At 46.3% G+C, this 24,386-nt stretch overlaps 1 protein-coding gene across 4 annotated transcripts in view; it reads left to right on the top strand.

Annotated features, from left to right (window-relative positions):
* Window positions 1–24,386, top strand: part of NCKIPSD (NCK interacting protein with SH3 domain) — a 49,885-nt gene that overhangs the window by 1,278 nt on the left and 24,221 nt on the right. For 2 of the 4 annotated variants that reach the window (XM_086846257.1, XM_023935370.2), the window contains exons 2-3: window positions 19,386–19,498; window positions 20,243–20,444. In XM_086846257.1, the coding sequence (XP_086702383.1) occupies window positions 19,452–19,498; window positions 20,243–20,444 (249 nt within the window). In that variant the 5' untranslated portion in view covers window positions 19,386–19,451. Of the gene's footprint in view, window positions 1–2,041; window positions 2,177–12,643; window positions 12,811–19,385; window positions 19,499–20,242; window positions 20,445–24,386 lie in introns of those variants that run through there. The other 2 variants (XM_086846256.1, XM_023935369.2) reach the window with 2 other exon arrangements.

Genomic DNA, 24,386 nt, shown 5'->3' with positions numbered 1-24,386 from the left:
CTGGACTGTCCCGGCCAGCAGCTCTGGTTAGTGTAAGTTAGTGCGCTCCTATGGCCATCGTTGTGCTGGCTGGGGGCTCTGTGTGTGTGATAACCCCACTCTGAGAGGATAGTGAGGGGTGATTATCCTCCTTCCACTAACACACCATGGCACCCACAGCACACCCCTGCTGTCCTGGGGGCCGGGAGAAGGCATGGCAGCTGCCTGCGATGGCAGCACTTACAGACCAGTTGGTGACACCGGGAACTGCAGAAGGTCCGAGCACCTGCTGTGCTCCTAGCTGGGGTCAGAGGATGGAGTACACCTTTTGCTGTTGGGGTGTGAGCACTGTGCCTGTGCAAGTGTTGTGGGAAAGAGGTTGCTTGTGGCTTGTACAGTGCAGGGGCTGCTTTGTGGGGACTTCTGAGGGAAAACATAGCTTCTAAAATTAAAATAAGCATTTCATATAGGACTAATTAATGGGGGCTTTTGTACTTTTGGCCCTTGGGATAGCTGTGGGACCTGGATGCTGAAGACTCTTTGCATCAGTGAATGGGTAACTGCACAGAAATGCATGTGAATACAAATGGGCCTTTTGGCGTCTGTCTGAAAATGGTGACAACCCCCTTTATTTTAGTGTACTGCTGCTGCTCCTTCAGATGCCATTGAATTTCTGATTAGCAGTAACTCAGCCTGTAAGTAAGTGTGGGTGTGGGCTTTGCAGAACACTCCAGTGAGACAAGCATTAACAGGAGAGTGTGTACGTGTGTTAGGGCAACAGATCCCTTTGATGGCCTCTTGGTCTGTCCATCCTGTGAAGCTGAGGCTCTTCTGCAGTCTGTCAGGATGGCCTGATGGAAGGGGACATCTTGTGTGTCAATAAGCCCTTAATAAGCTATTTACAGGTACTATTTAGTTAGAGAGCAAAGACCTTATTAACTGCTAGATTTTAAAACCCTACAGTGGCATAGCTCCAGGTTGCTGCTCATGAGTTTCTTCTCTGCAGTCTCTTGCTTCATTTGCTTGTGTGGCATGACGTCTTCTCACTGCTGTGGGTGCAGGAGCCTTCTCCTAGGCTGCTCACTCATACCAGTTTTTCTTGCAGGTACCTTGCTAGTATGCATCTCAAAAACTTACAGGAAAAGTATTTATTCTATGACTTTACATTAATTTCTAACATTTTATTTTGCTACAGCTTCAATACAGCTTGCAGCCTGCCAGGCTAACTCCTGACATGTTAGTAACACACTGGTATTAAAGCAGTATTTCTGGTGACTTTGTGAGCATTCCCTCTAGTTCAGCTGTAACTTTTCCAAATGCCTTTAGACCTTGTTGCAGGAAACAGTATCTTCCCTGCATCTGCTCATCTGTGTTTTGGCCATTAAATTTCCAGCACCTGAATTTGTTGATGTGTGAAGCAGCAGGATCTAATTTGCTGCTCTGCAGTTGCAGTCATCCTGTCTGTGTGTCTCTGACTGACTTTCTGTTGTTGCATCCTGCCAGCTCTGAAGAGCTGATGTGAAGTCAAAACATGCGTTTATTCATGGCAGAAGGCATCTGCTCGCTGAGAGTGTGCTTGAGACTGTTTGGTCAATGTCCAGGAGGAGTGCAAACAATTTGTCACCCAGTTTTGGTTTAATAAGGGCGCAGAGGCCAATTAGTGACAGCGGTTTGGGAGGCAATTAATGCTGCCCCCAACAGCAGGGAAAAAACACCACTAATGATTAGTGTTAGCAGGGAGAGAGAGCGGCCAACAGGAGTCACCATTGTAAAGGTAAGCTTGGCCTTCCTTAGCAGTGCAGTTAGGTTCCAGGTGAGCAATAGGATGTAGAACAGTCACAGCCCCTCACAGCAGCCTGCTGTGAGGATGCTCACAGGGGTGGCTTGGGCTGCTGTTGCTGCTGTGGAGCATTAGTTTTCTTATGAGCTCCTCTTGAGTTTCAGGGGGTTTTTTTTCTCAGTTTTCATAGATATGGGATATTGATGCCTTGACTTCTCAAAAAGAAAAAAATAATTCCTAGTTATTATTTAATGCTTATTTTTGTCTCATGTCTTTTTGCAGGATTTTGTACCGAAATCCTTGTGGCTCAGTATTACTGTTAAAGGAGAGTTAGTTGTGGGGGAGGAAGAAGCTCTAACAAATTCTTCTTAGAATGCCCCTAAGAAACAAGTTGGGGCCCAGCCAGAGCACCAGAAGGTACAGATGATATGAAGTTAAATTTAATCAATTAGAAACGCCCAACTTCTGCTGATATTCCTCCTGATTTTACTCTTCTGTAGTTCCCTTTTAGCTCCTGTGTGGGCTATTAAGAGTCGTTTCAAGCTGAGTGTTGTTCTGGGGTTAGATGCTGAGGCCATCAGGGACTGAGAGGGGAGGATTGGGCTGTGCTGCTGAATGGGGAAGCTTGTGGACTACACACAGAGGGAGTTGCTTGTTGAAACAGTGGCCTCACATGTAGAGGCCCCAGCTCTGCATGCCCATGGTGGAGATCTTTGGAGGCCGTGACACCAGCAGGCATGACGGTGCCCAGCACAGTCATGTATTCAGGGGCTGTGGATGCTGCTGCCAGACAAGTGAAAACATGTACCTAGCACTGTGCCCGTGACAGCATGAGGGTAGTTGCCTCCAGCTACTGGTGGAGCAAAAAATGTGCTAATATCTAATGCCAGGTGAGTATTGCTGCAGCAAAACTGTCAGCTCAAGTGCCAGGCCTTCCTATTGAACAGCAAGGTCCCGTCAGCATGAGGTTGGTCTTTTGTCTCCAGCTGTGTGCTGATGCTTAAGTGATGTATGAGTGGCAGAAAAATGTGGAGATTAAAATGGAGCTTAGGATGTCCTCTGGAGTCAGACAGTCACTTCAGAAGATAGGCTTTTCAAAGCTTTATGTGCAGCTGTAAAAGATTCAATTTGGAGAGCTTGCTTAGGCACAGGAGGTTCACTCAGTGTCAGGAAAGGACAAATGCCAAGTCTAGCAAATAATAAATCCTTTCTGTGGGATAAATAGCTCTATGTTGCTATAATTATGATAGAACCTGGAATTTTGTAATGGGAATGTGGAGTTATTCCAACTCTGGATGAAGGTTTCAGGCTGTAGCACAGCAGCACCAGGAACACAAAGGGAGTGATTGTCCTGGAGGATGCTGAGGTATGGGTGACAGTTGGCCTGCCAGGAAAGCTGACCTGCTCTGCTCCTGGCAGGACCGAGGCTGGCCGTGGTGGTTTGCTCCTGATGTCCAGGACCAGCAGGGCTGCTTCACCAGGCACCACAACTGATCTCGTCTTGTCTCGTGTCTGCACGGACCCAGGCTGCATTCCTTGTCAATGAAAGTGTTAACTTTAAATGCTGAGGACGGGAATGCTGTATTGGTAAATGTCAGGGGTGCAAAAATAAGTGCTAAGTCGCAGGGAGATGTTTCCTGTTGAAGTGGGTATGGTTTAGCCTGCTGGCTGTTACAAATCAGCTATTCAGCTATATTAAACCAGTAGGAAACAGCTTTGAAATGATTATTAATATCCTTTTCAAAATTACCTTAAATTTATTTGGAATAATTGAAAAATAGTTTGTAATGTGGACTTTGAGTCTCTGTTCATGCTTTCACATTGTACCTCTGAAGGAGCAAGGAAAGGTCTGTCTGGGTGCAGAGGTGTGTATGCCGATGGCCAAGAAGCTTTGGACTGTCTGGTGAGAAAGTGGAGCCAAGCAAACAAGCATTTTGAGGATGCCTTGGATTGCTGTTTGCTGTCTCTTTTTCTACAAGAATAAACAGGCATGTGATAAAAATAAGAGACTGCTTTGTGCAGCCTAGCAACAACTTAAAATTCTCCTCCAGCATGAGCAAGTGCATAGCGGCAGAGTACAGGTAGTCCTCATCAGACAGGCACAGGAGTGGTGTGTCACCTCCCCAGCTGCAAAGACAGGTTTCTGTGAGGGAGTGAAATTTGAGCGCTCTCTGTTTGCCCAAACCATTGTCCTGTTTCGTGTTGTAGCATTAAACTGCTTTTAGGACTGGAATTGTGTGGTGCAGTGTGAGGTAGTGTAGAGCTGCCTTTCCTTGCAGGCCAGGGCTCAAGAGTGTGGATCTCACAGCTCATGGCCACTCCTCCAGCCTGATCCCACATCCTTCACCTGGCCCTGCTGTCCAGACTTCCCCTAAGCAGCCTCTGCTCTTGTCAGCCCCACTCTCAGTTCACTGGCTTGCGGGAAAGCTCCTTGTTTCTATACATGTTGCTTCTCTGCCAGGATCACTCGTGCATTGGTTTGGGGATGGAGCAGCATGTGCCAAGGCTGGTGCTGTGTAGGATCTGCGGCAGCTCAGGTACTGTCAAACCTTCCACACTGCCATGGAGACAATGCTGGGTGTGGAACACAGAATCATAGAATAGCTTCAATTGGGAGGGACTTTAAAAATCATCAAGTTCCAACTCCCCAGTTGGTTGTACATTGTCAATCACAGAATAGTTTGGGTTGGAAGGGATCTCTGGAGATCATCCAGTGCAATACCCTGCCAAGGCAGGGTCACCTGGAGCAGGTGACACAGGAACATGTCCAGGTGGGTTTTGAATGTCTCCAGAGAGGGAGATAGTTTCCAGCGAGCTCAGGGAGGTTGTACTGAGTTTTGGCAAATGTTTGTTGTAAGAGATTCTCCCTCCATCTGCTTAAAATCCAGCTTTAAACTTGGTGCTCCTGACCCTTGGCAGAGTTGCTCTCATTGTTCCTGAACAGGTGGTGATTGTACAGACTGTTATATGGACTGTCCCCTGCGCTGGAGCCTGCAGCGTTATTTGTCATCTGCTGCAGGTTTGACAGAGCTTTCAATGGGCGTGAGAGCTTAATTGCAATACTCACACAGATCCTGAGTGAGTGCTTAGGCTAAAAATAAAGTTTTATTTTGGAGAATAAGCAGCTGGTAGCACTTTGCAGCTGAGGCTGCGTTTCTTGACACATGCAAGAAAGTGAAAGAATGAAGCATTTTTTCTGGGCTCTCACCATAGCAGAGATGCCGGTCTGTCAGAGCTGCTCGTGCTTTGAGATGAAGTTTTATTCTTGAGACTAAATTACACAGGGGAATTATAACAATTTCTAATTACTGTAGCTAAACACTTGAAATTTTAGCCAGAAGTTCTACAGTCTTTCACGGTCCAGTATGATTAAAGTAGAGCTACAGTAATGATCTTTAGTTTTGGCTGTGAAGACATCTTCTCACTTTTACTCCAAGTACAAATAATTAGGCTTTTTGATACAGATAAAATTTGTCTTTGTGGCCTGGATACCCACATACGAGCAGCATTGGTGGTGTGGTCTTACTGCTCCTGTGTCAAGGGTGGAGTGACACTGGTGGATGCATGGATGGCTCCATTGGGCTGGAAATACTAAGCCTGCTTCAGCGTTGAACAGCATGAAGGCTGCTTTGGTCAAAAGTGAGCAGGCAGTATGGAGACCCCGTGTCTGAGAGTCCATGTCCACTCTTGAGCAATGCAAGGCTGCAGCTCTCTGCCTTGGAGGAAGGGCAAGGTGAGGGGGCAGACTGGAAAGAGGAAATGTGCCATTTTTCCCAGTCTTTGAAGAGGCACTTGCCCAGAGCAATCAGACAAAGATTGGTTCCCAGCTTCTCTGTGGGGTCACAGTGTCTGCCAGGTCATTTGCACCCCTGCTTTCTAGTGCTGGGCTGTGAGCATTTCAAAGTGTTGCCCGAGTGATTACCTGCTGTTACCTTGCAATTTTACTGATCAAATCTATGATTTTTTTTGCCTACTGTATGGTTTTGGAATGCTTTTCATCAGGAGAAGATGAAAGACTTAGCTAGACTTTCTTTCCTTGTTTACATCTGGATGATGATGAGCTTCTTCTTGCAAAGGGAAGAACTGACAGCTTTGAACAAGGAACATCCTGCTCTGTTTCTGCTTCTGCATCACTTCTCACAATCCCACTCTTGTGTTTCCTTTGAGGATTTCCAGCATCCCATCGGGTGAACTCTTACTAGAAAAAACAACAAACCCAAACCACAGAAAAACAGAGGAGGAGAGATTTGTATTGAAAGACATATGAAACCAATAAACCAGAAAGTTCATGGAAATTGATTTTCTTGTGATTGTTGCTCTCTGTGAAGTACAGAGGGAGCAAGACACTGAAGAGCGGGGAGGAATTCATGTTGCTTGTCCTTGAAGAAAAATGGGCTCTGTTAGCAATGATGGGAAAGCAGTGTGAAGAGTCCTCCTCCTTGCAACAGAAGAGTAACCTCCATGCTCGGGGCAGCCTGTAAACTAGGAAAGGATTTGACAAAAGCAGACTGTATCATGGTTACTGGCTGACCCAAGAAGATCCCTTGCAAGGCCTTGGGCATATTAATGCCCATGGGGGAGGTCAAATCCCATGGTGTAAAGTGGGTATTTACATCTGTCAATGGTTGAAGCATGAAAAGCAGCTGAACCTGTCTGTTGAGGAGAGCTCTGGTTCTGGAACAGAAGCAGCCTCCTTTTTATTCTGTTCCTTTTGTGTTTCATATGTACATGAAAACAAACAGAGTTTATAAGATCATCCCAGATTTACTCCCTCATGAACAATTTAAACTTTGTCACAGACAGGATTATGTATTCAGTGTGTGAGCTGTCAGTCTGGGTATTGGAAGAAGGACGAATTCCAGAAGGGTTTTATGAAGAGGGAAGTACAAGCACCCTTAGTATGCAACTATAGCATAGATGGGCTGCAAGAAAATTACACTTCACAGATACTAATAGTCTACATGGCTACTGCCATAACCAAAATTTTTCAAGCCACAGGTTCTAACAGAGCTCTGTGGACAGAGATTTTTAAATTAAGGTGGATGTGCGTTGTGTTTCTTCTTGAGACCAAACTTAAATTGAGGCTTTCATCTTCACCATATCAGAACTGGCTCAATTTATTTGACTAAAAAAGTATATTTGTATGCAGGCTTGCAGGGTCTGTGAGGGCTGGAAGTGTTTGGTGTTGGACTGGGGAATCAGCTGGTCCTGCAGGGCTGGTGATCTCTGCCTGCCAGAGTTGCTGTTGCTGTGTGTGCAAACTGCTGTGTGATGGGTGCCAGCTTCTGGTGGGAAGGAGGTCTTGTTTCCAGGGCTGACACTCTCCAGAGAGAAGTAGGTGCTGGCACTCTTGGAGGACCCCAGTTTATGCTTTATCTGTGCATTGGCACCTGGATCTGAAAAATCCTTGTTGTATTTAGAGGAAAAATTCTCATTTGAAATGGCAGTCCACTGGAAGTTCGTTCTGTGGACCCTGACTGACCTCATTGCCTCAGGTCTGAGTCACAGCAGGAATTGTGGGTCCTGGTCCTGCTTCTGGAGGAGCATCATTTTGCTTCCCCAGCCAGTGACTCACGAATCAAATTTTGACCTTTAAAAGAGGGTCTTGTCAAACCTAATTTGTCTTGGCTTTTATCACATGGCAAAACCTTTGATTTTAAAACCAGGGTTTTGAAGCTTGTCATGTGAGAAGCAGAACAGAGAACACAATTCACGACTGCATCTGTTTGTCTCTGCTCCCCTTCGGCCCCCATCCCATTCTCACCACAGGGATATTGAGCACCATTCTGGGGAAAGCTCCATCAGTGCTAACGGGCAAACAGAGTTGTCTGAAGGACGAGACCCAACACCCTGGGAGAGGCTCAGCTTCATGTGGCATCTTCTGTGTTGATGACCTGCATTGCAGAGCTTGTGTGGCAGAACTGTTTGCTTCCCTTTCAAGGGAGCAAAGAACTAAAACTTTTCTTCTTTTAACACAAGGTTTAGGCAAGAAGGGGAAGTAAGATTTTGTCAGCTTTTTAGAGTGAGGTAGGAAGTCCATGGGTTTGTTTTTCCTTGTTATTTGCTTGCCTGTTGAAATTATTTAGAAGTTGTTGTCAGTCTTTTCCTCCTTGGAAGCTGCTTGCTTCTTGTTAAGCCTGTGTCCTTCCTCCTGTCCATCTGGACTAGCTAAAAAAGGGCAGTGTCGCCCAGCTGCAAGTGCAGCGAACCCATTCCACTGACTCAGGCTGCCTTTCATGCTAGTGGAATGTGCTTTTGAATAGGGATCTCCTGTCATGTCAATAGGGGGGAGAGGGAACTATCTGTGCTGCTTTGTCCCCCTTTGCTGTTCAGGCTGGGGTGGTGTGTGTGAAAGTGGTCTGCAAGGTGTTGATTTTTTTCTGTGGTCTGGAAATGCCACCATAGGCTGATATTTGAGGTTGTTCAGCTGCTCAAGGTATAATTAAAAAATTTTAAAAAACCCAAGCTGTTGGACTAGGCATGCTAGATAATTCCAGTCTGTGGGTCGTTTCTTGCTAAATCACTGGTTTCAAGTTCAGATTATATCTTTTCTAAGTAATAACGATTAATTATTTCTTGGGGGTTTTCATAGTACAAGTAGGGACAGTGCCTTGTCATAGGGAAACCTTAGGGCAGGCCTGAACTCCAAACCTTCTATTATATTGAACAAAAACCAAAAGGTTGAGGGAGAAGATGAGGCAAGAGCTGCAAAAATAGACACTCAGTCACAAGGAGGTGGGAATTGCTGGGATGATGTCTTGATGAAAATGTCTTTGAAGGCCTATCCATGAGGTCTGTGCCTGGGGCCATACCTCCTCAGCTGCTGATGTAGCTGGGGTGTCATCTGCCACTATTCTGCTGCCTGCTCCCCCTCCACTGCCCTTGAGCTTACTGGCTGGGAGGCTGAGCTCAGCCTCTGAGTTTCATCCTCTTTCTCTGGAGGTGGGAAGGAAGCCTTGATTCCATGACACAGGTGCCTTGCACCTGGGGCATGGAAGTGACTGGACAGGTTTTTGGGGTGGAGGGCTCTCTGTCAGCAGAGTTCAGTAGGTGTCTGTGTGCTGCAATGAGAACCAGGGCAGCTCCTGTGGAAACCAGATGGCTGCCCAGAGACATCAAGTTGAAGCTTTCCACTGAGCAGACAAATGCAAACCTCCATGGCCTCTGAATCTGATGTGGTGACAATTCCTTTTTGTGTAAACACTGAATTCTGTGCCTTTGCAGATTTCCTGAGGAAGGGACGTGTGTTTGCAGGGGGATGGATGGACCATGGTTTGAACAATGATTTGCATCTGAGTGACCTGCCAGAAGGCAGGTCCATGGGCCCTTTCCTTCTATGTTCAGGCTTAGCTATCCTTGGGGAATATTTGGGGAGAAGCTTAAGTATCAGGAAAGTCCACATTTTTAGCTTGTTAAAAGAATAATTGCATGAAATCCCAGAACCTCAAGTAAGAATGATGATCATAAAAAATTCATTACCTACTTACCGCAGAAGCTTAGGGACTTTCCTGAGCCTGACTTTCTCAATTTGACATCAAAAAAAACAATGTCCTTTGATCTGCTAAGTTCTAAGTAATGAAGTTTTTGCCCTAGAATCACCTTTATTGACTTAAACTGTGAAGTGCATCCCCTTTAGTTTGTTTTTTTGAATTGATTTCATGTGTCTGTCTTCCATTAGGTTGATGACAAGAGATAGCAGCAGCAGCATTGGAATAATTGTGCAGTTGTTATCAAGGGACATGCACAGTATAATTTTTTATAACAGGGATGGAAATTTCTTTTCCCTTCCAACATCCAGTTTTGGGAATCATCATCTTTCCTGTGTTATTGGGCACTGCCTTAGAAGCATTGCCCAGTGATGAAAATCATATTGGGCTCTGGTCACTTTAAAACTTTTTAAATACTATTAATATTCTGTTAATGATTGAGCATAAAAGTTCTCTCAGAAAAATCCCCTGTTGGCAATGTTTGGTCTCATGTGAATGTGGATAGATGTGGAGGACCACACAAACCTCTTAGCTGGGCTGAAGGGAGTGAGGAGTGATAAAGGGTCATCACCCCTGACCTGGAAGAGTTTAGAGGGATGGGAGAGTGAAAACATGCACATGAATTGTGCAAACCACACAGCTTCAGAATTATTGTAATCCTTTACTTGCTGTTGGGCAGCTCCAGACCTGCATGCAGGAGGTGAGCCGAGTCCTGGCCATCTCCATTCCTGCAGGATTTGTCTCACATGATATGGGCTGGGAAGATTTCCTGAAATACAATGGTTTTGGCTCTTGCTGATGCCTCTGAGATGGGTGCTGACACAGGTGAGTGTGGCATGAGGAGAAGCAGATACAAGAAATCAATCCTGTAATGAACCATGGGAGCTGGGAGCAACTTTGGCACATGGGAAATGAACAGTCTAACAAATACAGTTTTTTTTGCTCACTGCCTCAGGAAGTGAGGAAAACGGGATTATGGCTGTTTTGCTGCCTGAAGCAAAATGTCCTATGAGGACATTCCCCTCCTGTCCCCATTTCTTTGTGTGTTCTGGGGAGCCTGTGCCACTCTAAGCTGCAAAAGGAGATAGGATTATAAATTGCAGCTAAAGCAGAGGCTGTTTTTCTCCCACAGATAGTGTGGGACACTAATGAATTGCTTTTCTTCCATGACTCACCTCTTACTTCCTTACAGGTGAAATGTCAGCTAATCCAGTTGAACCCTTTCTTTTTTTTTTTTTAAAGTTCAGCCCACTGAACAAACCCCAGAATTTGTTCTTGAACTGAAACTTGGAGATAACAGCAAGTTAGCCTCATCCCTTCGATAAACAGAGTTAAACTTGCAATTCTCAAGGTACTTTTGTAGGTCAATGGAAACTGTCAGTCTGGTGGAGTTTTGCAGCACAGAAAAATAATGTTCTGCTGTCTGCTGGTCAAAAACAACTGCAGGATCTTTAGTTCAAAATTTTCTGGGGTTTATTTTGGCTTGTGCTGTTGTCTTTATGATCACACATGTAACAGTGTAAGACACTGCTGCAGATCTCAGTGGTTTTAGGGTGTGAATTAGCCTTTGTTTTATCTTTGTCCGAATAAAGCTTGATTGCTTTGACTCGCTGGATTTCGTGAGAGTCGGGAACAGAAACATCAGCAGAAACATCCGCTTTACCAAGAATAAATGTGCATGCAGGAGCAGTTCTCAGCTAACAAGGATGTGTGCACACTTGGGTATTTTGTCTGTGACCAATTAGCATGATCTCCCTCTTGGCAGTGCAGCATGTATGGAGTATTTCAGCCCCTCTGATACCTTCTCCATTGCTGGCCTACACCTGCACCCTCAACAATCTTTAAATGGCTTTGCTATAATTAGCTGGTACACCTAACTTGATGTAATTCTTGTGTATAGCACTGATAAGCCAAAAGCATGAATAATATCTCCTGTTCCATAGTGCTACTCTGAAATAATGTTAATAATGTTAAAATACACAGCTACCAAAACCCATGGCATGGGATCTTCTTTTGGAGGATATTGCTTCTTGCCATAGCTTTACTGTGGCCCACCTGAAAGCAATTGAGCATGTGAGGGTTATCTTTTACAGTGAGTCTGGTTGTTACATTGTTTAAATGCCAGAATGATTAATCTGTACCAGTCTAAAGTAATGAACAATCCTGGGGGCTGGAAGAAGCCTGCTGAGTCTGGACAGGCTGTTCTGCTTAGGTGGACAACTTGTTTGGGATTCCCACGGTGGGGAACTATGTCCCCACCAAACAGGAGATGTGTTTATTCCACACTGGTGGCAGCTGTTCAGTACAGATTGAAAATGTTGGGGAGAAGGTGGTTTGGTATTCTGGGGTTTCCCCAATACTGATGTTTCAAATCTTTGTGCCTGTGACCCAGAGGGGACTGTGGAAAGAAGAAAAGTTGCTTGTGAGATCCATATTGTAGAAACATTATATGGGCACCTTCTTTGGAGAGCCCTTGAAAATATGCTTGCTCTCTTGGGTCCCTGGCCTGAAACACCATCATTGGGAGAAGTCCTCAAGGACCCTGGTTTATCTTTTGTGCTTAGGAGTTGTGTCAAGGGATGATAGTAAAAGTACTTTTGGCAGGTGATCCCTCCACCTTGGAATGAGTTTTTCACTCAGTGAGACTCTGGAGCTGCTCTCTTTGAACAGAGGGGCAGCATAAACCCAGCCATGAAATCAGCACCTTGCAGTCTTCCCAGCACTCTGGGAACTTAGAAATTAGTTGTGTTTTTGATCATAATTAATATAGGGTCTTTCTTACAGACCTATGCTAATTGTGTGCAAGTGATCTTGGATCTGTGCTGTATCTCAGTGAGCAAATGACATCTTTAACAATTTTTTGGGCCACCAAACTGAAGATTACACAAAGTCTGGCAAAACTCCTTCTGTTGGGCTTTTTTTCAACTTCAAATGCTAATATGTCAAAAGTCTTGATATACTTCTCGTGTTGCCCTGCAGTATGTCTCCTTCCACCTTGATACATCCTGGTTCATAATCCTGAGTTTTCAACAAAGCATAGGCTATCTAGTGTTGGTTTTTTTTCTGTGTAGATGATAACTCTAGTATATGTATATATATACATTTTATGTTTATGTATGTATCAATAGAAATGTAAAATTTCCTGCACAGATGCCACCTTGATTGTGTCAGATACTGACTCAACAATTGTATGCAAAAATGATGCTGAACAGGTGATCCTAAAGAGGGGGGCAGCTCTATTGTCTAGCAGCAGTTCACCTGGAGCAGGCTTGAGCCAGGGAAGTCCCCTGAAGCATTGAGGGCAGTAACAATTAAGGCAGCAGGGAACAGCAAGATATGTAAGTATGTGTTGATTGTTTCATTTTAAAAATGTATGTCTCTGCTTTTATCCTCTTAGACTGTTTCGACGTAAGGCATGTGTTCTGGTTACTGGAGAGTGCAAAATTATGAGGGGAAGGAATCAGTGGCCAGTTCTGGTCTTTGTGGCCAGTAAACAGGGTTTGAGCGTGGCTGGAGTGACCCAGGATGAAGCATTTCCACCTCGGGAAGTCCAGGCATGCAGTGGTGGGTTGCATGCATTCTGTTGTCCCTCAGTCTTTCTCTGCTCCCTTTTCCCCGGCTCCAAGGCTTCCTGCTCTTGGGAGAGAAATTGGTTGAGGCTTGGTTGCTGTGCATCCCTCTGCTGCCTTCAGGGTTCTGTTTGTTCCAAATGCCTCTTGTGCCTGTTCTGTCCCTAGTTAGTGCATCTCTTTGCCAGGAGCTCTGGATTTTGCTTTAGCGTGATTTGCACAGCTTAAGCTCTTTCCTGGGCTATCCTGTCTTTTCATTTCCCATTTGTGCCGGCTGTCCGCTCAAGTGGCTGCTGTCAGCACACAGTGGAAAAACACTGATCCGTGAGAAACACTCTATAGCATATCAGCAGGAATTCCTGGGCTGCTTCTGGGCTGCCTCTTTGTCAGAAGAGCTCAGCCATGTCTTTGTTTTCTCTCTAGCTAGTCAGAGACGCTGCAGGTTTGTTTGGAGCTTTTCTCATCGTATTTGCTCAGTAACCAGGGCAGTTGCCCATTGTTTCACTTGCATTTTTGTTGTGTGTTTTTAAGTGCCGCGAGGCACAATATCTTCATGCCGGCAGAATAAGTTAATCTCTTAGCCAACAGCCGGGCGACGAAAAATTTCTGACTTGGGCTGCAATAAGAGAAGGGAAATTAGCTGAATTTTTCCCAGCAATGCAAAAAATGAAAATTCAGCCCATTTGTTTGAGCTGTGTGGTCCCAAAGGGGGAACTCTGATCTGGCACATCACTCTGCCACAGACAAAGAATAGTTGATTTTTGTAAATTGGTGCTGCGATCATTTCAATCTGGAAGGAATAAACACGCAGACAGTCTGGCGGTGACTGGGGGTGAAGGGCATGTGACCTAAGAGGTGGCGTTCCTCTCTTGATTTGTGTAACAAAGAACCAGCTTGTGCCTGTGTATGCCAGCAGGATAAATATATTAATTTCACCAGTGGTCCGTGTCAGTGCAGCTGCGTGAAAACTGAGCTGTCACTGGAGACAAAACTTTGTCTGTCCTTTGTTGTCATGTTGTGAAAGCTGGGGCAGTGAGATGAGGGTGAAGATGAGCAGCCCTGCCTGGGCACCCCTCTGGCTGCAGAGGCAGCTTCAGGCAGGAGGGCACGGATTCCTGCACATGCAGAAAAGCAAATGCCCTTGATCACTAAAAAATGGGGAGGTAGGAGGAGAAAAGAAAGCTATGTTTTCTTGGATCAGCCCCCTGTGGAGGCAAAGAAAAGCCTGCCATAAGTTAATGGGCCACTTTCATAAATGTGGGAGCCTTGTGCATGCAATGTGGCTCAGCCTGTCTGAGCTAATGCAGCTGTCAGCCTGTTTGTCTAGAAAATGCTTTTCTGAAAGGTATGATTATTCTAGACTGTTGAGCCAGTTCTTCTGTGTGAGTGCCTTTAAACAACACCAGTGGTACATGTGGAAAGATTACAAACAAAGAGAGAGGGGGCAACATTTTTGATAGCCCAGGGAGGGCAGGAGAAGAGATTGTGCTGCCTGACCAACAAGGACACCTGTAGTGTCTTCTGAATTGCTCAGGTCTCTCACCAGCCTGTGTGATGCATCCTGTGCAGGTGTGGTTATTTCTGGGGAGATTGCCCGTGGGGCAGTGAGGATGAGAGCAGCGTGAGGCATGGGGATAGATATATTCCTGCCTCTGCAGGGCCATCCCCTGTGTTGGCTGTGCTTAGGTACTCACAAGACGTTCTGGAAGGGTACTTTTTAAAACCTTGTCCTTGGCCCTGGAAAAAGCATCCTTCCCCAGCCACATTGGGGTGTGCAAAGCACCCCAAGGCAGTGCTGAAGTCTGGTCCTGTCCTCATCAGGTGGGGGGGAAATTGGCAGCAGGCTCTGGGGAGACCCTTTGTTTGCTTGTGTTATTAGCAAGGAGCGAGGAAATAATGATTTATTGATGCTTCTGTGATTCTCCTACACCAGGCCATGAAGGAAGAAATTCAGTTTTCTGGCTGAGAATCATGGCTCTAATTGAGCAGTTGTTCCTTGCAGAGCAGCTGGCCTGTGGGGTGCTGGTGGTACCCCCAGTTCTCTGATACAGTGCCCCATAGGCAGTATGGCCTGTGATCCCCAAGGGTCACTGCTCGTCCACTGCCATTGGCCATCCCCAGGCTGGTGGAGACAGGCTGCTCATAGAGCCCAGCATTTCTCTGCTGCAGCGAGAAATTAGATTAAACCAGAAATATCTGATAGAGGGGGTGGCACCCACTCCTTTCTGGGGTGAGGCACTGGAGGGAATGTGTTATAAATACGTCAGCAAATACTCCTTGATCTTTGTAGTTTGTTGGGCAGAAGGTTGATGCCTCTTGGCCACGGCCTGGGCACCATCACTCCATACTGACCAAGGAGCCCCCTGTGCTCACCCTGTGAGGGCTGGTGCCTTCCACTGCCATCACTGCCCTGTCACTGTCCTGTCCCTGTTCTGTCCCTGCCACCTTCTGTGCCTTCCCAGAATGGCTGGCATGGCTGTGCCTGGTGAGCTGGTAACTGGTGAAGGACACAGTTAATAGCTTGCATGCTGCAGTGGTTGCTCGGCTTCTGCCAACCCCCACCGTGCAGCCTCAGTAAATCCAGTTGAATTCCTGGGCTTTGCTTGGTACGTCTCTTCTGATAACCCTACAGCAATGCCCTTTTTATGAATTCCCTTGCTTCCATGCGAGCCTTAGCTTATGAACAGGGTTTCATCTCTAGCCTAGAGCATAGCATGGGGCAGGACTCTGCAGGACTTTGGAGCACCCGACTCCTGCCTGCACTCCAGGGCTCTGCTCTTGCTGCTGCTTTGTGGCCTCCTTTGCAGGCTGAAGAGCTGTGCATGACCAGGGCTGCCTGTGAACGTGTGAGCTGGATGTACTGCTCAGGACCTCTGCCTGCCTGTGTCCCAGCTGCCAGCATCCTCAGGAATGAGTGCTGGATGCAGGAAGGATTCCCCTGTCCTGCAGAGTGATTGATCTCCCTAGATTGCATGGGGAAAACAGCGAGGCACTGCCCAGAATTGCTGTGAGTACATAATCCCTTGAGTCCTAGGGAGGAGATCATAGGTGAGATCTTGGCGAACCAGACTTTTGCCCCCTTGCAATCTGCACTCATTTCAACTGCAATGTGCTTTTTCATCTATCCCTCTTTAAACAAAAGCAGTGCCATTTTGATTAACCTGAGGAGTGTGCAGATTCCTTTAAATCACATGATCTAATACTGATATTTATTTTTTAACTTTATGACTGTAATGCAGGGAATCCCTGATGCTGGGTGTCCTACAAACCCAGAATGTGAGGCAGCCTGTGTACTGAAGACCCTGCTGCTTCCCCCCTCACCCAACATACACCCTCCAAACTCAGCTGAGCAAGGGAGATGGTTTATGAACAGCATCAACAATGTCATAAAGTGGCAAGTTAATGCTGCTTTTTTATTCCAGCCCTTTGACAGGGCCTTGTTAATAGACAGTTGGGAACAGAAACAAAAGGAAAGGGCACAGCAACTAAAAGCCAGTTGTCACAGTGCTGCATTAGTGTGAAAATGCTGTGTTTTATCAGGAAGGAAGCACCCTCTCCATAATAAATGGCATTGCACAGCAAGGAGCAGCTCCGTAGGAGCGCCTCTCCTGTGGAGGCAGGCTGAGGGAGTGGGATTGTTCAGCCTGGAGAAGCCTTTAGGGAAACCTCATTGCCTCCAGTACTTTAAGGGGGCTAATAAAAAGATGGACAATGACTTTTTACATTGGCAGGTAGTGCTAAGACAAGGCAGTAAGGTTTTAAACGGAAAGGTGATGATTACATTGGATGTTAGGGGGAAATTCTTTAACTGGAGAGTGGTGAGGCACTGGAAGAGCTTGCCTAGAGAAGCTGTGGATGCCTCATCCCTGGCCAGGGCAGGTTGAAAGCCAGGTTGGATGGGACCCTGGGCAATCTAGTGACATTCCTGCTCATGATAGGGGATTGGAACTAGAAGATTTAAAAGATCCCTTCCAACCCAAACCATTCTATGATTCCAGCCTGTGGATGGATTCCTGTGGACTGGGCTGATGTTCCCTCTGGAAGAGGGCGGAGATGCTGAGCTATTCAGTAGGATTCAGTGCTCTATACTGCTATGTTCCCTTGGATGATCAAGAACTGAGAAAGGGTTTAAACCCATGTGGGTAAAAGCATGGAAGACTGGGGGGGACTCTTGTGGGAGTGCAGGAGGGCAGGTGGGGTGTGCAGAGGGCAGAGGTCTGTAGCACTCAGTATAACACTGGCATTCTCCTGGAGACAGCAGCGCTGGGGACTTCTGAACTGTTCCTCTTTCCCAGAGAGAGCATGCAGCTTGCTGTAATTTTTTCTTATCTTCTCAGAAAACAGTGAGAATTTGCTGAAATAACTTGCTATTCCTTCCAGCCCTCCTTGGAATGTGTTCAAATACACTTTGCTCCGTTTCCTTAGTTCTGTAGTTAGAGGTGGTGAAATGCTCCCTAGGCCATGTCCTTAGGCCACATGGGGCTGCTTGAAGGCTTCGTCCTAAAGCTGAGTTCTGAGTCTTGGTTTTGTTCTCGACCAGATACTTTAACAAATTTGATTTTATTTTTAAAGTTTTCCCCAGTTGCTTTCTTCCCTATCTGTCTTTCTTGGGAAAACAACAAAAAAATCCCCCTTCTAAATTTTTCAAAGCTGAGTATTGCAGAAGAGGCCTCTCATCCACACCTTGTTTTTTTCCCCACAGTCTGCGGTAGCTATTAATTCACGTTTGGTTAAGCAATTAACCAGGATATAAATAATACATAGCATGTTATCAGAAAACTGCATGCCAATGTTATGGAGGCAGGCGCTTTTGCCCCAGCGGGGAGGGCTTCCCTTCTGTGCTCTGCAGCCCCCAAGGCCAATTAAGGTGCATCCTTGATGAAAACCCAGCCACTGCTTGGCTGGATAAATAGCTGCTCTGATGCAGGGAGGGGGGGCCAAAGCGAGTGAAAGAAGGGTTTAGTGTTCCAACAGCTGCAGTGAGCACTGGAGTCTGAGCATTCCCCTCCTCCCCTTGTGCATGGGCTGAGGCTGGAGCAGCGGGACCGAACGGATGGTGCTGGCACTAGTGGCAGCTTATGGGAGACCTGTGGGTCAGAGACTCAGTAGCGTGTCCTTTGCCTTCTGCCTTAGTCCTGTAAAGGTCTTTTCTCTTGAAGGCATATCAGCTGTTGATAAACAATGCCTTTTAGAGTGTCACAAGTGTAGAAACTTGCTTTATCTTCCTGTTCGCTTTCTAGCCTCCTCTTGTGAGTCCAGGGAGTAGCCTTTGGTGTTTTCTTCTTTCAAAGCTGCTGTTTATTTTAATTGCAGTAACAAGTGCTAAACCAGCTGGTGGGAGGAATAAATGTTGCTGTGGCAGTTTGGGTGGAGATTTTATAAGTTCAAGTGCCAAGTCCTGTATTTGGGCCACAATAATCTCCTGCAGCTTTAAAGGCTGGGGTCAGTGTGGCTGGACAGTGCCCAGGCAGAAAGGGACCTGGGGGTGCTGGTGACAGCTGACTGAACATGAGCCACCAGTGTGCCCTGGGGGCCAAGAAGGCCAGTGGCATCCTGGCCTGGATCAGGAACAGTGTGGCCAGCAGGAGCAGGGAGGTTCTTCCCCTGTACTCAGCACTGGTGAGGGCACACCTGGAGTGCTGTGTCCAGTTCTGGTCCCTCAGTTTGGGAAGGACATTGAGACGCTTGAGCACATCCAGAGGAGACTACAAGGCTGGTGAGGGGCTGGGAACACAAACCCTGTGAGGAACGGCTGAGGGAGCTGGGGTTGTTTAGCCTGGAGAAAAGGAGACTTGGAGGTGATGTTACCAATTTCTACAACCTCCTGAAAGACGTTGGTAGTCAGGTGGGGTTCGGTCTTTTTCTCCAGGCAGCAGCTGACAGAATGAGAAGACACAGTCTTAAACTGCACCAAGGGAAATATAGGTTGGGTATTAGAAAAAAGTTCTTTACAAAAAGAGTGATAAAGTACTGGAATTGTCTGCTTAGGGAGGTGGTAAAGTCACCATCCCTGGATGTGTTTAAAAAAAGACTGGATGTAACACTCAGTGCCATGGTTTAGTTAAGGTGTTAGGGCATGGGTTGGACTTGATGATCTTGAAGATATCTTCCAACCTAGTGATTCTGTGATTTGGAAAAGATGCTTCAAGTTACAAAACAAGTACCTAAAAAAAATCTAGAGAAAAGTGAGGAAAAAAGAAAACCCAAACCATCCAGAGCCGATAGACTCTGGAGACCACCAGATTTCAGCTGTCATATTCACAGTTCTGAATTTGCTCCACAGTAACGCAGCAAGAGAAGGAATAATTTGGCTTGGGATAAGCTTGGCTTTGCCGTGGGATCTCAAAACCTTCCTGCAACAGGCTAAATATTCAAGGCTGCTGCATGGTTCTGAAGCTTTATCTCTGGTCTCCATGTAGGAATCATTGGACTTCGGTGCTTGTAACAGTGACTTTCTTCCCCAAACATAAGCTCTGGGAGTTTACTGTACTGTGTATTTTCTGCTATAATCTCTGGTGCAAAAGAACCTCAGCTGGAGGGAACAGTAACATGTTGGATGTTGTTTCTCAGGTGCTGGAGCAGGATGTGGTTCTCCAGTCCATTGACCGTGCCATTGAGGCTGTGCACAATGCAGCCATGAAGAATGGGGGGAAATACAACCTGGAGCAGAGAGATGTCCTGCAGTAAGTGTGATGGGTATCTGGGAGAGCTGGTGGATGGAGGGTGGTCACAATGTCATTCTGTCCTTGGGGGGATGTTGGATGTTAGTGTTTTGAGCCCCTGTGCTGCAAAGTGCTGCTGCACTCGGAGAAGTTCTCAGTGTTCGAGCTGCTGCTGCTCCTCCTAACAACTGTGTCCAGCGAAGTAGAGCTTTGGCCTTGCTCCTCTATCTCTGTGCATGCCAAGAAAAGGAGATTCTCAGCCACACTGTAGGCTTGGAGGAGAAAACAAAAACCTTTCTGGCTGCATTTTCTCTGCTTTACCAGCCAGGAATTGTAGAGGTTTTTGGCACGTGACACAAGGTCTTTAGTATGTTCTCAAATAATTGCTTCTGAGGAGAATTTTTGTTTTCTCTGACACCTCAGACTCTGTGCTGAGGCATGCTGGTTTAATCTCTGTTGAACAGCAATTCTAAAGTGCAGGCAATTTCTGAAGCTTGCAGTGCAATATGTGACTCTCCCCCGAGGAAGAGGCATTTTTCTTCAGTGAGCTGATGAATAAATTATGGGCTCTTGCAAAGCCTCTTCCTTCCTCCCCCAGAAGTGCTTCCTTAGTTGTTAATGAAACTGGAGATGGTGTGCAGAGTAATGTAGCCCATTCTGGTATATATAGCCCAGATACAATAAATCATTAAAAAATAATTTAAATATTGCAGCATGGTCACTCCCTTGAGCTTTGCTCTTCCTGATGTCATCATTCTGTTTCAGAAAACTAATCCATCACCGGAAGGAGACTGTGTCCCGTAAAAGCCACTCTCCCACCCCGCAGGGGACGGTTATGACTCAGTCCTCCAGTGATCACCACCTGGATGTGTCCCGGCAGCCCAACGGGGTGTGCCGGACAGGCTACGAGCGACACCACAGCCTTCCCAACACCGAGTTCGAGGAGGAGGATGACAGTCTCTATCAGGTAACAGTGGCTGGACACTTGCAAGGCTCCTCCTTTGATGGTGTGACAGTTCTTTTCCTGTTGAATAAAATGCCTTTGCAGCTAAAGTTACAAATCAGGTGTTTGTGCTGCTGACCTGGGATTACGGCAGTGTAAAGTGAGAAATCTGAGTCCCTCTGCCACTTACACTTGTCATACTTTTTGGAATACTTGAGGGTCCATGGTTTTATACAAACATGCAAAATCCACTCTATACTGTGTGACTATCTCTTGGCAACTTTCTAAAAGAGATGCAGGCTCTCTGGAGAATGCTTTGAAGAGCAGTTTTGACATGAGCAGTAGAGCTCCCTCCAAGCACTCAGCACTACTTCATTTCCCCCTTGTTATGTCTGCACAAGATCATTGGTCCTTAAGTGTTTTATCTGCTGTGGCTGCCTATTTATACTACTCAAAACAAAACAAAAAGCCAAAAAAAACCCCCAAAGATCCTGCTTTTTCTGAAGGTTGCTTATCATGATGAATTTAAAGGCAAATTGCAGGAAATAAGATTTAGAGCAGATCTTTTTTTATCTCAGCAACACGCAGTTCCAAGGTTACAGTGTGGAGTCAGCGAGGCTTCAAAGTAGCAGCCAAGGATGAGGCTGTGGCTGTTGGGGATGAATGATGTGCCAGATTTCCCTGTGTAGGTGTAGCTGGATGTTAGGGCTAAAGACGCCAGGCAAGGATGAGCATGGAGATTTTTTTATTCCTCCTACAGATGAACACATGCACGGTAATTTTTCTTCATCTCTCTGGGCTGAGTGTTTGGAGGTATTGTGTTTATAAGGCACTGATCTGCTGTCACCCCCAGCAGATGAGGCTTGTTTTACACTTGAAGAACTGTGAGTTTGGGGAGATGAAAGGTAGCTCTGGCTCACTCTGGCTGAACACACAGATTTCTACAAACCCCATTTTTCTCCTCAGTATTCATTTTTGTTCTTTGGCAGTCAAACTAGCTCCATTCTCAAGCCTGCACATTGTGGGCTGAGCAAATGGGGCACCTTACAGCCCATTCTCCATGCTGATTCCCTGTCTTTATCTGGTCTGTGGTTTGGTTGCTTGCCAAAAAGGAGGAAGACGAATTTCCTTGGCTGACAAAGAAGTGTTTCTGTCTGGGTGGCACTGAGGATGCAGTTGAAGGGCTTCCAGCTTAGCCCTGTGCTGAAAGGGCTCCTTGAGATTTTAACAGCTCTGTGGATTTCCTGACTGCTTTGAAAATACAAAGTGGAGGAAGCAGCATTGCTTTCTTCCACTGGTTATGCAGTAAAAGGAGACCTAATGAAATCTTAAACTTTCTCACTGGCTCCAGAGAAGCAGAGGTCTTGGCCTGTGCTTTTCATTGCTTGGGATTTTCAGGTGCATTCAGTGTTTGCATCTGAAATCCTGAGCAAAATTTGAGGTTTCCTCTCAGTGGTTTTGCTCCCAGGTCTGAACTGGCTGCAGTAGTTGGTGAGGGTATTTGTGCTTCAGCTTCTCCACAGTCAGCATAAGGTGGGAGACTGGGCTGCTGCCATACCAGCTGCCAAGGGTGGAGGTTGGGCTCTTGGAGTATTTTTTAGTCAGTCTGCTGCATTTGTGCATGCTCAGTGCGTTTGTGATGCTCATCTCCAGAAACCTTTGCTACAGACCAGTGTGTCTGGCTTGGCAGAGTTTGCTTGGAGGAGGTAGTGGGTGGGAGATTGTTCATTTGCTTTACTGTTTTATTGTTTTGTTTAAAGGGTACTACTGTAATAATGTTGTTCCCAGGAGTCAGAGTGGTGATGTTCTCTGCCTGCTTGGCTGAAAAGGGAATGGGAATGTTGTGCTTGAGTCAGTTCTTGTCTTTGAGCAGCACGGGGAGCATAGCCTGTTATCAGTCCTTGAAAAAGGGTAAAGGACAGGCAGCAGATACGTAAAATCTGTGGATTTCAGAAAGTTCACAATGCCCTAATAGAGGCCTGGGGAAAGGGAGGCTTTCAACACAAGTACAGTTGCTTCTCTCTAAATCTTTGGTAATGTCCCTCATCTTTTCCCTTCTGGACAGGTGGGATCTGAACTTCAAAGACTCCTGTGTGGTCACCTTGTCCATGGCAGCTACACAGAGGAGGGGGGTTTCCCTTTGGGGATTTTGTGTTGTACATCCTCCTGTTGGAGGCAGTGGCTAGGATGTGGGGTGGAGGGAGGGGATGGCCGTCAGTTACACCTCACACCTCCTGACTAAGCGGCTTGGGCAAGCCCAGAGTTTTTCCTGTGATGCTTCACATTCTTCTTGCAGCCACTTGTACTGTGGTGTGTGGCTGTCTAAACTGGTAAAGGCTGAGCTAGCATTATCTATACATCTATTAATTTAAGCACTAGCCTGTAATAACTGTGTTAAACTTGTGTGGTAAATTTGGAAGGGCTAAGGAAGCCGTGGAAATACTCCAGAATGACCCAACCTTCGTTATCTCTAAACAATGTCATGCATCTGTGCTAAGCTCTGAGCCTGCCTGTCTGCTAAATCCCACTGCCTCAGTAATCATGGCTGTGCTGTGCCAAGCAGCTCCAACTCGTGCTGTCAGCTCCAGCACTCTGCAGACAGGACTCTGCTTTTAGCACAGCTGAGCTTTCTGGATTTGGGGCCAGCCTGCCAACCATGCAATGCAGAGACCCTCCCCCCCAATCTGCTTGACCTCTCTCAGCTGTGCAGTCTCTTTTTGGACCAACACAGATAATTTTTGTAGCTGTATGCAAGTATTGGATAGCGTTCCACCCAGAGAACAATGCAGGGTGGATTGACACGAGCTGAGAGTGCAGGCAGGGAGTCTGCAGCAGTGTCTCCTGTTAATTCACCAGCTGAAGGCACTTGTAAAGAAGTGGCTTTTATATGACATGGGATAAGGTTGGATGTATTTGGTGTTGGGTGGGAAAGGGACTAAGAGATCCTTTTTTAAAAATCTTTATGCAAACTGCTGTGTCTTCACTTGTCTAGTGGATCTAGACATAGGCTGTGAACACATTGTTAGCTTTTGGTATCGAGTCTTGAATATTTGAGGTGGCTTTTGAAGGTGTTTTATCTACAGGAATATCTTTACTCCCATTTCAGATTAAGTTTTTGCTCTTTCTGGATCTGGGGGAAAAAAAAATACATTTTTCATTCTCCTCCTCAGCTATGTAAGATAGAGACCCTTGAGGGGCGTGTGTCAGATTTTCACTGTAGGGTGGCAGAGCTCTGTGCCCTGTATGGTGTTTATAATAGGTCTGTTCAGCAATGACAGGGCACAGAAAAACTTCTCTTCCAGGGCCAAACACACCTGGAAAATTTTCACTTGTGTTGGACTGAATGTCACTGTAGATTCCAAATGGTTGAAGGCTGCGTTACCCGAGACATCCAAACCATCACCTCCTTTCCCATCCTGTGCTCCCCTGGGAGGTTTGGCAGTAGACAGTGATTGCAATATCCCGTAAAAGCAGAAGCAAATTTGAAGCAGCAGGCTCTGAATCCCAGCCGTCCCTAACAGCTCCCAAGCAAAGTCTCCTGATCCTGAGCTGCTGGGCTGTGGGGACTGGCACATGAATGCAATGTGCAGTGCTCCCACCTAGTTTGGCTGCTGTGTTCAGTGATGCTCTACTGATTAGAGGTTAACCCTGAGGCTGCACCTCGCTGGAGTAATTGTGGGTAAACGTGATATTGGTGATCACGGTGTTTAGATCTGACAGGAAAAGATGAGTGTAGGAGTCTGGGTCTGGGGGTTGTACACTGCTGGCTTGGAAATCCTTGAAGAGACTTGCACGAGAAACCCCAGATGTGGAGAGTTAATGCAAATCCCTGGCAAAGCTTTTCCCAGTGCATCTTGCTATAGGTAGCATAGTACTGCACTGTAACATATTACTGCACTAAATAGGGTCAAACCCTATTTTCTCCCTGCATGAGCAGAAATAGCTTTGAAAGCATGGAAAAGGCAT

Source organism: Cyanistes caeruleus, chromosome 11 (assembly GCF_971803275.1).
Source record: "Cyanistes caeruleus chromosome 11, bCyaCae1.hap1.1, whole genome shotgun sequence".
Classification (NCBI taxonomy): Eukaryota; Metazoa; Chordata; class Aves; order Passeriformes; family Paridae; genus Cyanistes; species Cyanistes caeruleus.
This window is presented reverse-complemented; position numbering and strand designations above follow the sequence as displayed.